Source organism: Emys orbicularis, chromosome 1, assembly GCF_028017835.1.
Source record: "Emys orbicularis isolate rEmyOrb1 chromosome 1, rEmyOrb1.hap1, whole genome shotgun sequence".
In the NCBI taxonomy this organism is placed as follows: domain Eukaryota; kingdom Metazoa; phylum Chordata; order Testudines; family Emydidae; genus Emys; species Emys orbicularis.
In genome coordinates this window covers 211,577,672-211,591,757 of record NC_088683.1, presented here as the reverse complement: position 1 = coordinate 211,591,757, position 14,086 = coordinate 211,577,672, and the positions used below count along the sequence as shown (strand labels likewise).

General features: G+C 40.6%; 1 protein-coding gene across 1 annotated transcript in view; it reads left to right on the top strand.

Annotated features, from left to right (window-relative positions):
• The window catches only part of KDM6A (lysine demethylase 6A), a 298,231-nt gene extending 284,714 nt beyond the window's left edge, over positions 1 to 13,517 (top strand). Inside the window, exons 27-30 of the mRNA XM_065404627.1 lie at positions 71 to 212; positions 8,690 to 8,816; positions 10,170 to 10,340; positions 12,360 to 13,517. Coding sequence (XP_065260699.1) covers positions 71 to 212; positions 8,690 to 8,816; positions 10,170 to 10,340; positions 12,360 to 12,389 — 470 coding nt within the window. The 3' untranslated portion in view covers positions 12,390 to 13,517. The remainder of the gene's footprint in view (positions 1 to 70; positions 213 to 8,689; positions 8,817 to 10,169; positions 10,341 to 12,359) is intronic.
• Positions 13,518 to 14,086: the final 569 nt, after the last annotated feature.

Below are 14,086 nucleotides of genomic sequence, written 5' to 3'. Positions count from 1 at the left end.
AGTATGACCAAGAGATCTTCTTATATCCTTTATTGGCTTATCTGAACGTTTCTGTAACTTTTTCTTATAGCCTGTCAATATAAATTGGCAGTGGAACGGTACGAGTGGAATAAACTGCAGAGCGTCAAGTCAATAGTGCCCATGATTCATCTTTCGTGGAACATGGCACGAAATATAAAGGTCTCAGATCCAAAGCTTTTTGAAATGATCAAGTAAGTGTATTTTTAAAATTTTTATATCCATTTCCATTTTGACGGTTGACTGTTCTTATTTTGACCGTTGTTAAAACAGAATGAAACAAAGTCACATTTAATTTGAAAAGATTGTGAATTAGAACGCCACTTAAAAAACAAGGGTGATCTTTTTTATTTACAGAATAAATAATATCTTCCTAGTGAAATCCATTTTGTTAGATTGTGTTTAGCATTACATGAAATGAATGCTGTTTTGATGTGGTGAATTAGGTATTCAATGTAACTTTTAGGCCTAGATTTCTTGAGATTTTTATCGTAACTGTGAACTCCAAAGTTTTTTCAAAAATATTTTAGGTTTCAATCTTGCAACTTGTATGCAGACAGACCTCTGTTGACTCTGATGGGGCCCTTCACGAGCACAAGGGTCTGCCTATATATAACAACAAGTTGAAAGATTGGGCCTTCTGCTGTCAGTAAACTTCAGACTCAGGGTGAGCATGTTTAATTATTTTTAAAGTTAAACTAAATATTTTAATAGTAAATTTACTTGTTCATTTCCAGTACTCACATATAACTGATTTATATCCTGTCACCAAGAGTGGCAGGGGGAAAACACCTTGACAAGCAAGGAGGCAGGGTTTGGAAAGCCTCTTTCCCCCCCTCCTTTCATTTGAAGAGTTCTGCAGCTGATTAAATTGAGTAAATGAGCTGGTAACATTCTGGATTCAAAATTGAACATTTTCAAAAGTATGTTTCCCAGGTTCAAGTCACCTTTAACATATCTTTCAAGGCATACAATCCATACAAAAATAAATCATCTGGCATCACTTCCGCCCTCTGAAATCCTGAGAAAGCAGATGAGCATTCCAGCATATTCTACTCCTGAGGGAAATCTGCGCCAAGAAATTAAAAATTCTGTGCCAAAAAAGTAAAAATTCTGCACACAGTATTTTAAAATTCTGCAAATTTTATATGTCAATAAATAAATCCAGAGGCTCAGCATGGCAGTGGGGAGCATAGGCCATTGGCTGCACAGAGGTGGGAGATCGCCGCTACCATCACCACCCGGGACAGAGACTCGGTGGTGAGACTACTCCGGACCCTGACACAGCACAAGGGCTGGGCCTGCCCCAGAAATACCCCGGAGCCCTGTCCCTCCGCGCCAAGTGCAGCAGGTGTGGGTAGGCAGGCTCAGAGGCATAGCAGGATCCAAGTATGGAGAGCCTTAGTGTGGGGTGAGAGGGTTCTGTGTGGGGTCTTCTGGGTGCAGGTGGCTCAGTGGGGGGTCTGGGCGCAGGGGCAATGGGACTGCATTGGGGTCCAGTGAAGGTGGTTGGGGCTCAGCAGGGGTGGTCTGGGTGTGTGTGTGTGGGGGGGGAAATCTGGTGCTGGGGGAGTGGGTCTGAGGTGAGGGTCCAGGTGCAGCTGGCTGGGACTCATAAGGTGGGGGTCTGGGTGCGGGGGGCTCATTGGAATGGTCCAAGCGTGGGGGTGGGGCTTCTCGGGGTGGGAGTTTGAGTCCAGGTGACTTGGGGGTGGTGGTCTCGGTGCAGGGGTGGGGCTCAGCAGGGGGGCTGGGTGTAGGGGGATTCCAGATGCAGTGGGTGAGGCTCGGCAGCGTGAGGTTTCAGATGTGGGAGCCTCGGTGGGGGGTTCTGGGTGCTGGGGGGTGAGGCTTGGCTGTGGTGTCTGGGCATGCGGGCATCCGGATGCACAGGGGTTGGGTGGACAGGGGAGCAGCCCCCCACACAGTCACCCCTCCCTCCACGACTGAGGAGTGATGGGGGCAGGAAGTAGGGGGAGGGTGCTGAGCTTCCTGTAGTCAAAGGAGGTTTATGGGGGTGGGTCTGCCCTGGCCATTCCTTGCAGGGGAAGAGGAAGTCCCATCCTGCCCAGCCCAGCTGGGACTAGCAGCTGAGCCCAGCGCAGGATAAGAGCCACTGGCAGGGGTGTCCTCAGCACCGCCCCCTATGGTGATATACCTCTCCAATGGCTGCTCCAGGCACCCAAAATGACACACCTGTGCTGCTCGGAAGGGGCGCACGACCACTCTTGCGGCTTCCCTATCAGAAAGTCATTTTTCTGCAGCAAAGCAAAAAAATCTGCGGGGGACGTGAATTCTGTGCACGCGCAGTGGCACAGAATCCCCCCAGGAATAATATTCTGTAAGCCAACATATTTGTGATCTTTTGGGTCACTCCAGGCAAGGTAGAGGAGAATGAATTTCAGAGTAAATGACTCATCACAAAGAATGACCTGCAGTTCTCATCCTTTTAAGATGAGGGGGCTTATAAATCACCTTGAAGGTGACCTGTAAAAAATTGGGTTTAACCCTGCAAAGCAGAGAGAAAATTACACTGTCACACCCCTCTCCTTTAAGAATGTATTAAAAAGAAAAAAGGGGGGGGAAGTTTGAGGGTATTTTCCTGATTCTTTTTTACATTAGACATTTGTGTTCCGTCTAGGCTGGAACACACCCTGATGATTGGAGAACTAACAAAATGGTGACAACACAAACGCCAAGATTGGAAGTTGAGAGAGGAAGGGATTTTTAGTCAGACTGTTTAAGAGTCTAGGTTTTAGGGGGTTGTGAACATCTGTATAGCTTCAGTGACTAACTTTTGGGGTAAAGACGGCCTTTATTAAAAATTCAACATCCTTACCCTTTCAGTTAAGATGCTAGAGGTCACAGTAAGCATCCTTGGGAAGTCCCAGAGATTCTCTAGCAAACCCAGGAAAGACTAAACTGTTGCTTTTTGTTTGACTAACAGCTTCTGGGAATCTAATTAGATGCCTAAATTGAAAATGTATACTACAAATGAAGAACCCTTTAATCAGATGGGCAAATAAAATATTTTGCCATACTTTGCATTTGTTTTCCCCAGTCTACCCAATATTTCTTCTGTTTTACCTGGATTAAGCCATCACCCAGCCCACAATTTTTGCTAGACTCTGAGACAAGTGTTTGTTCATACTTATCAGGTTAGTTGAAATGGAGACAGAAAGGTGTGGTCAGCATACAGAACATACTGCAGTCCATGTCTCTCCTCTAGCCCTCATTTCGGTCCCATATAGAGAGAGAATAGGGGTTCCAACTGGTACTCTCTGAAGACTCATGTGAGTGCCCTTGGGAGAGAAGAGCCATTGTCCAAAACTATCCACTGGACCTACTCAAGGGGAAAGGGATGGGGCTGCCTGAGACTAGCTATGTCCACTCCTGCTAGCTTCTGTGCTATATTGCCAACACTTCATAGTCATTGGTTTCAAATATAGCTCATTGAATATCAGCATGAACAGTTGATCTTGATAAATAATCTCTTCCTAATTATGAATAAATGCAACAGATGCCAACTCTGTGCCAAATGCAGATTTGTATCCAAATTGACACAGGTCAAGGAAATCCAAGGCATCTAGATAGTCTAAAACAGTTGCCTCTTCTGGGAGTTAAGTACCAAAATAGGTAGGAAACAGGGTAGAGGAGGAGTTTTTGCTAAAATAAAAGTGACTTGTGCTTCTCATTTGAAAAATAAGCAAAAATGTTCTGCAGTGACATATAGGCACTGGCATACATGGCAATGAGCACTATTTAAAACTAAATGTGAATAAGTATACCTGTAAATGTTTAGGACGACTGTGCAAGGGAAAGAATTAAAATGTATGCATTTGAAAGAAAGTTTGAGCATCTTAAGACACCACAATAAGCATGCAACCCAGCATTGTTCTTTTAAATAAAAGCAAACAAAAAGTACTAGAAGCTTATAAAAAAGCAGTGTTCAAAGATCTGAAGGTGGGGCTGGAATTGTTTGGGGAACCAAATAATAATATCCAAAATAAGTTAGATTGCTCTGAGAAAAGATACCCCTATCTCCCAAAAAACAAACAAAAGTATCCCCAGATGATAATAGCAGAAGTGTCTAAAGGGAATAAGAAAGGCATTTACAAATGTATCGGGCCAAAAGAAAAAGGAAATATTAGAGAGAGTGGGGACACGTTAATGAATGAGTAGAGACACAATAATTCTAAAATGATTGAAATACTCAATAGCTTTATAGGAGGAAAAAAAGTCATTTGGGATGAAATAAAGAAAATGGGGTTTGTGTAACTAGAAAGCAGTGAAGGGATTGTAAAAGCATCAGTAGAAGGATACTTAGAAAATAATGAATATGCCCAAATCAGCAGATCCAGATGATACACATCCCAGGATATTTACACCAGAGTAGACAGATTACTGAAGGATATATTTATAGAGAACAGCCCTGCAGCAAGGGGATGGACAAGATGCAAACCAAGCTTTGAAAACTTCACCAAATATATAAAGGTTCAGATGCAGACTTCACTGCCCTTCCTCACAGAAGAAATCACGCTGACATCTCCCTCACAGTGGGTTCACCCTATGTCTGTACTAGACTGTAAGGTCTACCCTTCTTTACCACAAACCTATCCCGTACCCTAATAAAGTATACTAAGAGCAATGTTTCCCAAATTTTTGAAAGCTGAGCCTGCCTTCAGGAAAGTGAAATTAGTCGTGCCTCTCATCAGCCCCACTGTATTGTTAATTTATACATCTTTCATCTACCCCCTCCCCTTAACAAGTCCTTCAGACATCACACACTTTGGGAAACACTGGTGTAGATCTTCATAATGATACTTACTCTTCTTTCTTACATGCTTTGATTAGCAATGAAATACTTTAAAATGTCAATATTGTTAACTATCATCATTGGCATCACAGTTTTTAGGCTCTCTAAAAGCTCAAGCAGATATCGCTGCAGCATCTGCTCTTGTTTTGAATGCTTTCTTCACAACTATAACAGCTAGAAAACTTTTTGACAGTGAAATCTTAGACTCTGAAGAACAATTGAGGGAAAGGCTTTTAGGCCTGCCCAAAGAACCCATCTAAATATTAGCATGGGAGCACAAAATATTGACAGCTTTTTTAATTTCTTTTTAATTCAGGGCATACTTCGTAAGCAGGTAGTGTATCAGACTTTTTTCCTAAATTATTAAACTAATAAATACTACTTTATTGTGCGCTTTCAGTTACAAAAACAGTATAGCCAGCAAATAGAATAGACAGAAAATTAAAAGGTGTCTTTCCAGTCCTCAGATGTCTGATGCTAGACTAATCCCACCTGCTGCTTTCCTATCATTACCCCAAACTGATAAAAATTTAATTGGCTAATCTCAAAGGGCTGATTGCAATGGCATGTTGGAGAGAGCTGGGCTGATTAGGGATTGCACGTACCAACAGCCTGCATAGATTTAATGTATTTGATTTTCTGCAGCCAGCAAATTATGAACCCTGCCCCATATGACCCAGAAGTCTGCATTATTCTTAATGGCAATTCAGTTCAAGAACTAAATAGATTAAATAAACTGATACTCTTGTAGAATAAGTATATAATATGATGGCTCTTAATGAGCAAGTGTATAATTGAAATTCCACTTGCATTCTCTCAGAGGTACTCAGTTTAGATTTAAATATTGGTAAATGCCATCTGATGGGCTAAAGGACAGTTGACCCATATTTTGGGTGACCAGACATCCTATTTTTAAAGGGACAGTCCCATATTTAAGCCCTCCTGCAGGTGTCCCAACTTTTTTTTTTAAATGGGCACGTTGTCCCATATTTTCTGTCTCTCTCCCTGCTCACCAGCCGCCCGCCCACCAGCAGTGAGTGGGGGGTCCAGTGGCCGATGATGGGGTTGGGTGTGCAAGGCTGGTGGCGGGGCCAAGTTGCAACACGTGGGGCCCGTTGCTCCCCCTGCTGGTCCGAGCACTCAGCTTGCCAACAGCCTGGCTGGCAGGCTCCTTCCTTCCCCCACTGCCTCTGGCTGGACCGGGGCCCGGGAAAGCCCAAGATCCTCCAGTCTGGGGTACTGGCCAGGAGGAGCCGAGCCCTGCACATTCCAAAGCCTCGCACAGTGCTGGCATGGGGAAGCCTTTGCACTCCTCAGCTAAGCTCTGGAGTGGTGTGGGGGGAAGCAATTTCAAGCCTGTTCATGCCCCAACCCTGCAGGCTCCACAGCACCCCCCGGGCAGGGGCTTAGCACCCTCTTCACCCCCCACACCCTCACCCTGGGTCCTGCCGCCAGGGAGTGTGGGGCTGCTTCGTCCCCTAGGTCCCTCCCCTGCTGAGCCGCCTCTCTGGCCGGGTTTGGTGAAGCCCCTGCAGTCAGGTTCCCTGGGCCCTGGTGCACGATGCATCCTTGGGGCTTAACCCCTTCCTGTCCATGCTGTAGCCTGGGGACAGGAGGCGGCTGGGTTATGTCCATGGCCAGCAGCAGCCTGGAGGTGTTAGCTGACTTGCGACTGTGCGGGCATGAGGGGAGGGACAAGCTGCGTCCAGCCACTGGGGAGCGGGAATTGGGGGGGTAGAAGAGATGAGCTCTGCAAAGACATGGGCCAGCTCATCACTCCCTCCCCCTTCTCTCCTGTGGCTAGAAGCAGCTCCCTTCCCTTCAACAGTGCCAAAAGGCGGCTGCTGGCCACATTCTGATGTGAACCCTGGCAGAAATCGGGTGAGGGAGCATGTGACCGTGTGTGCGCCCTCCTTTCCCCCCGCCAGTGTGTTGCCTCAGGAAGATGCATCGCCAGATACCAGGAGATATGTCTGTTTTTAAAATGTTTCATTAAAAAAATGTTATGGTTTTCATATAAATTAATTCCCTGATCTCCTGCAGCAAAACTTTTCCAGGTGGTTAGCTCTTGTCTTCTCTGACTTGATCATTCCTGCTTTTGTTTGACATAATCCCAGACCTTTTCTTTTCCATTGGATAAAGTTAAGTCACTTGATACTAAAAAAAAAAAAATATATTTGGTTTAAACTTTGTAACACTAATTTGAATGTTTGTGCTATAGCAACTTTAGATTAAAATTTATAATGAAGTAAATTATGCTTTTTTAAAGTGCCATTACATTTAGGGTCTCATTTGAATTTTACTAAGTTTCTATAGTCAAAAACAAAAATATTGAAAATTAAGGACATGATCCTGCAAATACTTAAGATAGGTACACATAACATTAGCTTTACTTACATGAATAACTCCTTTCATTGACTTCAATGGGGGATTACTTGTGCTTGAAATTAAGCACGTGTATAAGTGTGTCATACATTAGTGGTTAAAATTGTATTTGTATTAAGCATTTCTTATAGTGGCATAAAATCTGTTGCTTCAAAACAAAATTATCTGTGTTAGCAATGAAAAGTTATTTAGACTTTAAATACATTATCAAAGTTATTGAAAACTTTTATATTCACAGGCCAAAAAATGTTTAGTTTTTTCAACTTTTGAAAGTTCAGTATGTGAGAAGGTGGTGTCAGTTGCTAATGTAGAATGGGCTTATTTGCAATTTTGACTTCGAGTTTGTGTTGCTCTTGAAGTACAATGCTAACAAGTCCCTGAATTTGGGTGTTGCGGGCGGGGGGGCAAACATAGATGAACATTTTAAGTATGAAACGTCAAAGTCTCAGTGTATAATCTAAAATTTTGCTAACATAAAGAAACAAGTATAAAACATACATTAGCATTTAAAGAGTATAAAATGAAAAGAAAGTAAGGCGCTAGCACTGTGTTTGAACAATATTTTGGGGGGTGGGAAGGGGAAATAAAACTTTTTTCCACTTAGTTTTCCATCTATCATTTTTTCTTCCCCTTATGTTTTCCAGTGTCTGTAATGTACGTAACTCCCCTTTGGAGAGGAAAATCAGAGTACTGCTCAAATGCAAGGATATTTGAAAACTGAAAATTATTGTAAATGACATATAAATTTGAAATTTAAAAAAGTCAGGTGACCCATTTTGGCCCACTTATGAGAACACACTTGTAGTTCTCATAATATTGGAAAGCAAAATGATGTATTGCTTGACAGGATGAGCTAAAATTCAAATCTGTTTTTTGTCATTTACATAAAAATACTGCAAACAATTGTAAAGAGTCATTTGGGAGCACACTAAACTTTTCTTCCTTAATGCAGTAAGCGTACCAATGTCAAAATGTTCTTCCATTTTTAGATAATTTTTTTCTAGAGAAATCTACAGAAAAATATTTTCTAAAACTAGTGCGGGTATTTTTTTTTCTCTCCTAATCTATAATAATTTCTACCAGAACTCAAGTTTCCACATTTTAGGCCACTGGAAGACAATTGTGTTGAAGTGATTTCCTTTTAGGATGTTAGTGTAAAATGATGCTTTGGGTCGGCAACATAATGCTTTGAGTTTCATATATGAAATGCAAGTTGTTTGTTTTAGCCCAGTAAGTCAACCAAACTTCTTGTTGATAATGTTAGATTAAAACAGTTGTATAACTACAGTACACTAAAAAGCACAGTATTTCACTGTTTAAGCAAGTTTCATTTGCTCAAATTAAAATGAAATATATGGACTGTTGTGGTGGAGGTTAAGGTTGAATAAATAAACAGATAAAGTTTAGTTTTTGAACTAAATCCAGGGGAAATGTTTGTGTATAATAATTTACTTTTGATTTCTGTGATAGGTATTGCCTGTTGAGAACTCTCAAGCAGTGTCAGACATTGAGGGAAGCTCTAATTGCTGCAGGAAAAGAGATTGTGTGGCATGGGCGAACAAAGGAAGAGCCAGCTCATTACTGTAGCATTTGTGAGGTCAGTAGAAGTAAAAAACTTCGCAATTTTAAATTGATCTATTTTTGGGATGTCTTCCATTATTATTACTGCTGTTATTAATTTTGTATTTCTTTATTTGCATTACAGTAGCACCCACAGTCTGCTAGGTGCTGTAAATAGATATATTTACAGAGGAGGGATATATTTACGGAGGGATAGCTCAGTGGTTTGAGCATTGGCCTGCTAAACCCAGGGTTGTGAGTTCAATCCTTGAGGGGGCCACTTAGGGATCTGGGGCAAAATCAGTACTTGGTCCTGCTAGTGAAGGCAGGGGGCTGGACTCGATGACCTTTCAAGGTCGCTTCCAGTTCTAGGAGTTGGGATATCTCCATTTGGGGGGGGGATAGCTCAGTGGTTTGAGCATTGGCCTGCTAAACCCAGGGTTGTGAGTTCAATCCTTGAGGGAGCCATTTAGGGATCTGGGGCAAAAATCTGTCTGGGGATTGGTCCTGCTTTGAGCAGGGGCTTGGACTAGATGACCTCCTGAGGTCCCTTCCAACCCTGATATTCTATGATTCTATGATATGTAAGAAGACACAGTGCTATCTCCTAAGCCCTTACAATCTAATCTTTTAGATATGAGCTGTATTTTGCTAAACTCTCTTTAGCAATGGACGTATTGTTAGTCATGCAATGTTTTTCCATTATCTGGGATTCTAAAAAAAGGTTCATCCCATCTGTACTGAATTTGATCCGCTGAGCTTCATTTTTAGAATTGTCTTGTATTTCACTGGTCAGAAATAGCCCCAAAGAGAGAGAGAACTTTGGAGTGCACTCTTCACAGAACATGACTGTCTTGCTAGGTATTTTGATTCTCCCTAGTATTTAATACTGTATTATGTTTTTAAAGAACAGGATAGCAATTTTGCTAAAGACCAAATGAAAAGCATCATTTTAGCACTTCTGAAAATCAGGCACTTGTCCCAAGCTGAGAAGCCAAAAAAAGGGGTGCACTGAAAATTAGTAGGCACTTGAAAACTTTGGCCTTAATTTCTCTGTTTACCCATCTGCAAAATGGGTATAATGCTTACAGTATGTACCTTACAGGTGTAACCCTCAGATTATGAAACTTTCTTGGTAATATTCGCCTGCGCTTTCTTTAGTGCCTTCAGTCAAACATCTTAATCTAGTAGTAGTAGTAGTAGACGTGAGTTGGAAGAGTGCCTACCTCTGTGACTGAACCCTGGAAGTGTGAATTTTTCTTGAGCTACTTTGTCTTTTTTCTATGTTCACGCGCGCACAGTCAGAATATAAATCCCAAACCAGCCACACCTTATTTTTTGTAGCTTTCCAAAACCAGATGTCAACACTGATTTGTTTCCTGTCACACAGGTGGAAGTCTTTAATCTGCTTTTTGTCACCAGTGAGAGCAATTCTCGAAAGACCTATGTTGTACATTGCCAAGACTGTGCACGAAAGATAAGCGGGAACCTGGAAAATTTTGTGGTGCTAGAACAGTACAAAATGGAGGACATGATGCAAGCCTATGACCAATTTACATTAGTAAGTTACAGTCAATGGGTGCAAAACTATCTTTGTAAAGCTGTTGTATGCTGTCTTGGTACTTATTTGTATATGAATACCTTGGATTTTCTGGTTCAAATGGATTTATAGAATTATATTTTCAGTTTTTACAGAAAAAATATTGAAGCGGCAGAAATGCATGGAAAAGTACAATAATTTACTATAGAGTACATAAATGAGTTTGCAGAGAAAAACGGGTGTTAAAATTCACAAGGATGAAGCTTAAAATTCTAATATAGAGGCTACCTGAAGATCACGTCTGGATCAGACGGAGGGCCACCCATAACAGGGGGGGGAGGCGGCAAAAGGGGCAGTTTGCCCTGGGACCCCCATTTGAGTGGGCCTCCAAAATCACCACAGGGCAACTGTGCCAAATTTGAGTGACAGGCATTGCGACCTGGCATATGGGGTCTCAGCGCCATTCAGGTTTGGCTCAGCCACCCCTTCATCATCATGGAGCAGCAGCTGGGCCAAATTTGAGTGAAAGGCATTGTGACATGGCACACACGGTCACAGTACCACTCAAGTATGGTGCCCGCCATTGATTAGTGTTGGAGGCGACTCACCCATCCCAGCTGGGCTCGTATCCAGCCACCACTGGCATCATTGCACTGGGCCTAAGGCAACCTGCCAGGCTGAAAGTCTGGAGGTAGGAGTGAATTGAGGGGTCTGGGATACTGCTCCCACTGGCAGCCGGACTAGAGCTCGGAGAGGTGGAACCAGAAGTGGCTCACTGGCTGCATGTAGGTTAGAGTCCCACCGTTATCTCCACAGGGAAGGCAGTGACCCCACAGGCCTGGGCCCTTTCTTAAACCCACCCCATCCCATTGTGTTAAACTCTTCCATCTCCATGGTAAGTTTTTTGGAATGGTGGAGTCCTCAGTTTAAAACTTTGCCCTGGGCCCCCAGAAATCTCTGTGCGCCCTTGGATTGTGAGGGGAGGAATAAAAGTAGTGAAGCTGAGAGACTAGCACCATGTTTAAGAGAAACTTGGACGTTATTTCTAGTAGGAAATCAAAAAACCTGGCTTTCTCTCTGTTTGGCAAGAGAATTCTCTCAAACAATTCTGTTTGGGGCCTCCTTTGCATCTGAGTTATAAAGCAAAAACCCTGCTGTCCATTACCTTTGCCCATTTGTAGGTTTGTTCTGTATGGTGTAGCCTGCTGGTTTGAACTGTGCTAACGCATGATTGTTCATTTGTTCCATATGGTTTTCAGTGTTGCAGGCAAGGTCAGATGTCTTGTCCATAATCAGAGTGAGAGTGGTGCTAAATTGATTCATGATGAACCTTGCATTCACAGGAAAGTAGACAGTGGTTGGATAGAGTATTCCGAGATGTTGTATTGTAATTGAATATGGCAGTCCAGATATGACTGTGCCTTTTGATTAATTTCCAGCTGCAATTCAGTGTTGGTTTGGAGAAATGTTTTTTCTCTTTACTAGACTTCTGAGACCTGTAAGCTTTTAGCTAAGGTATCATAATCTAAATATCCAGGGCATTCTTAGTGCAGGACCCTCTACTCTGGAATTTACTCCCTCCGTTGGTGTAACAGAGCTCAAAGTTATTGGCTTTTAGTTCACATGTAAAAGACCCAAAATCATTGTTTGTGAAGCACTCAGATACTGAAGTGATTGTGACAGAAAAGTCTATAAATATCTGTTCTCTCAGACTTCTTCTAAGATGAGCCGGAAGGCTTGTATAGGGAAGAGTTCTGTTGTCTAATTTTTAGCATGTTCATCTAGATAATTGTTGTGATGGATGATTTAAAATAATTGTACCTGTGCCTAGAGAGTGTTAATGTAAAATATTAATCAAATGCAAATTGTACTTGAATATGCAAAAAAAAAATCACAAATGTGGTCTTAGAAAAATCCTGAAATATAAAACCAATAAAGTTAATTTGTCCCTTAAACTTAATACATATTGTTTACATGGATCTTTACTGAATAATTGCATTTTGCCCATTATAGAAAAAGTAATTTATTTTTTCTTTCCAGGCTCCTCCATTGCCATCCTCCTCATCTTGACATTTTTCCATGGACATTAAATGAAAACGTTTCTGATATTCAGGAAGTGACCCAGTTCTGCACCACTGATTTTTTTTGTAGCTATCCTGTAAGGCTGCTGGCTTGAAAGCTGTGTCTATGCAACCTTCCAAGTGCGGAGTGTCAACCAACTGGACAGGAGAGAGCACTGCCTCCTATTCCAGAACTCAAAATAAATAAAGCTCGTCCAGCTGTACTTCAAAAAAAATAATAATAATTCCATGTTTTGTATATATCTGACAAAACTGGCACCATTATACAGACTACTGACTTGAAGACCACCTCTTTTGTATTTCTCTGTTTCTGGGCTGATGAATTATTTTCATCCATTTTTCCCCTTCAGAATTTCCCTTGGAAAAAGTACTAGCTTAGCTGGTCATTTCTTTGTAAGGTAGTTAGAAATTTTAAGTCTTTCTTTGGGCAACATTTTTTTTTTTTTAATGTGAAAAGTTAGGTGATATAAATTTTTTACTGCTTTTATGTTTTTCTGTCTTGTTTTGAAACCATGACGGTTACACTTTTGGTTCCTAAAATAAAATTTAAAAAAATTAACAGCCAAGTCACAAAGATAAATGGGTTGCACATAGACTAAGGAATAAACTTCAGATTTGTGATTTTTGTTTCTAATCTTGATGTAAATTTACACTATTTATAAATACATATTTATTGCTTGAAAATATTTGTGAATGGAATGCTGTTATTTTTTCCAGATTACCTGCCATTGAAATTTTAAGGAGTGCTGTAATTTCAAACACTACTCCTATTACATTTTCTATATGTAAATAAAACTGCTTAGCATTGTACAGAAACTTTTATTAAAATTGTTTAATGTTTAAAGTTTTTCTATTGTTTGAGTTTTAAAAAAGATTTTATGTACAGTGCCTAGGTTTTGTTCATTTTTGGACTCTGATTATATATATTTTATATATACTCGTGTGTGTGTATATATAATATATATAGAATCTGAATATAAATATATGTATAAAAATTTAGAGCCTAAATTTCTCTCATTTTAAGTTTTACAAATATGGTAGATTTGAGATGTCTACTGTAAAGTATTGCTTACAAAAGTATGATTATTTTTAAAGAAATATATGGTATGTATCCTGAAGACATAAAAAACCCTTCAGACTGGTTTATTGTTAAATTGCACTTTTTGCAATAACAGGCTAATAAATAGTTGCTGCCAAAATGTAGTATTAGAAAACAAATAGTGGCTAACCTTAAAGGTCACAGAGAAGTAATGGGTTTGATAGGAAGGTTAGAATAATTTTAGAGGTTACATGACAATGTTAACCATGGGCTTTGGGGGATATGGTATATAGAATTCAACCAAATTGAAATTTGTATATTCCAATAGTTTCTGTTAACAAACTAAAATAAGACTTTGTCATCTTGGTGTCAGTTTTGACCCAAAAAGGACATTGTTTTGTAGTATTCTTTTGTATTTTCACATATTTTGTAATAGAAAATCACTGGTAAATTTTTGAAGCACTAGGTTTATTTAGGGTAACTTTATAATATATGACTGTAACACTATTTGCAGTTTGAAATAATGATGGCATTTATTTTATTAAGTTGCTCCTAATCTTTCTCAGCAGTTCCTTAACGCATTAAAACTAAATTTCAACATTTATAGTTTTCTTAGTGGATTAGAGTTGACTGATGCATAGAATTCT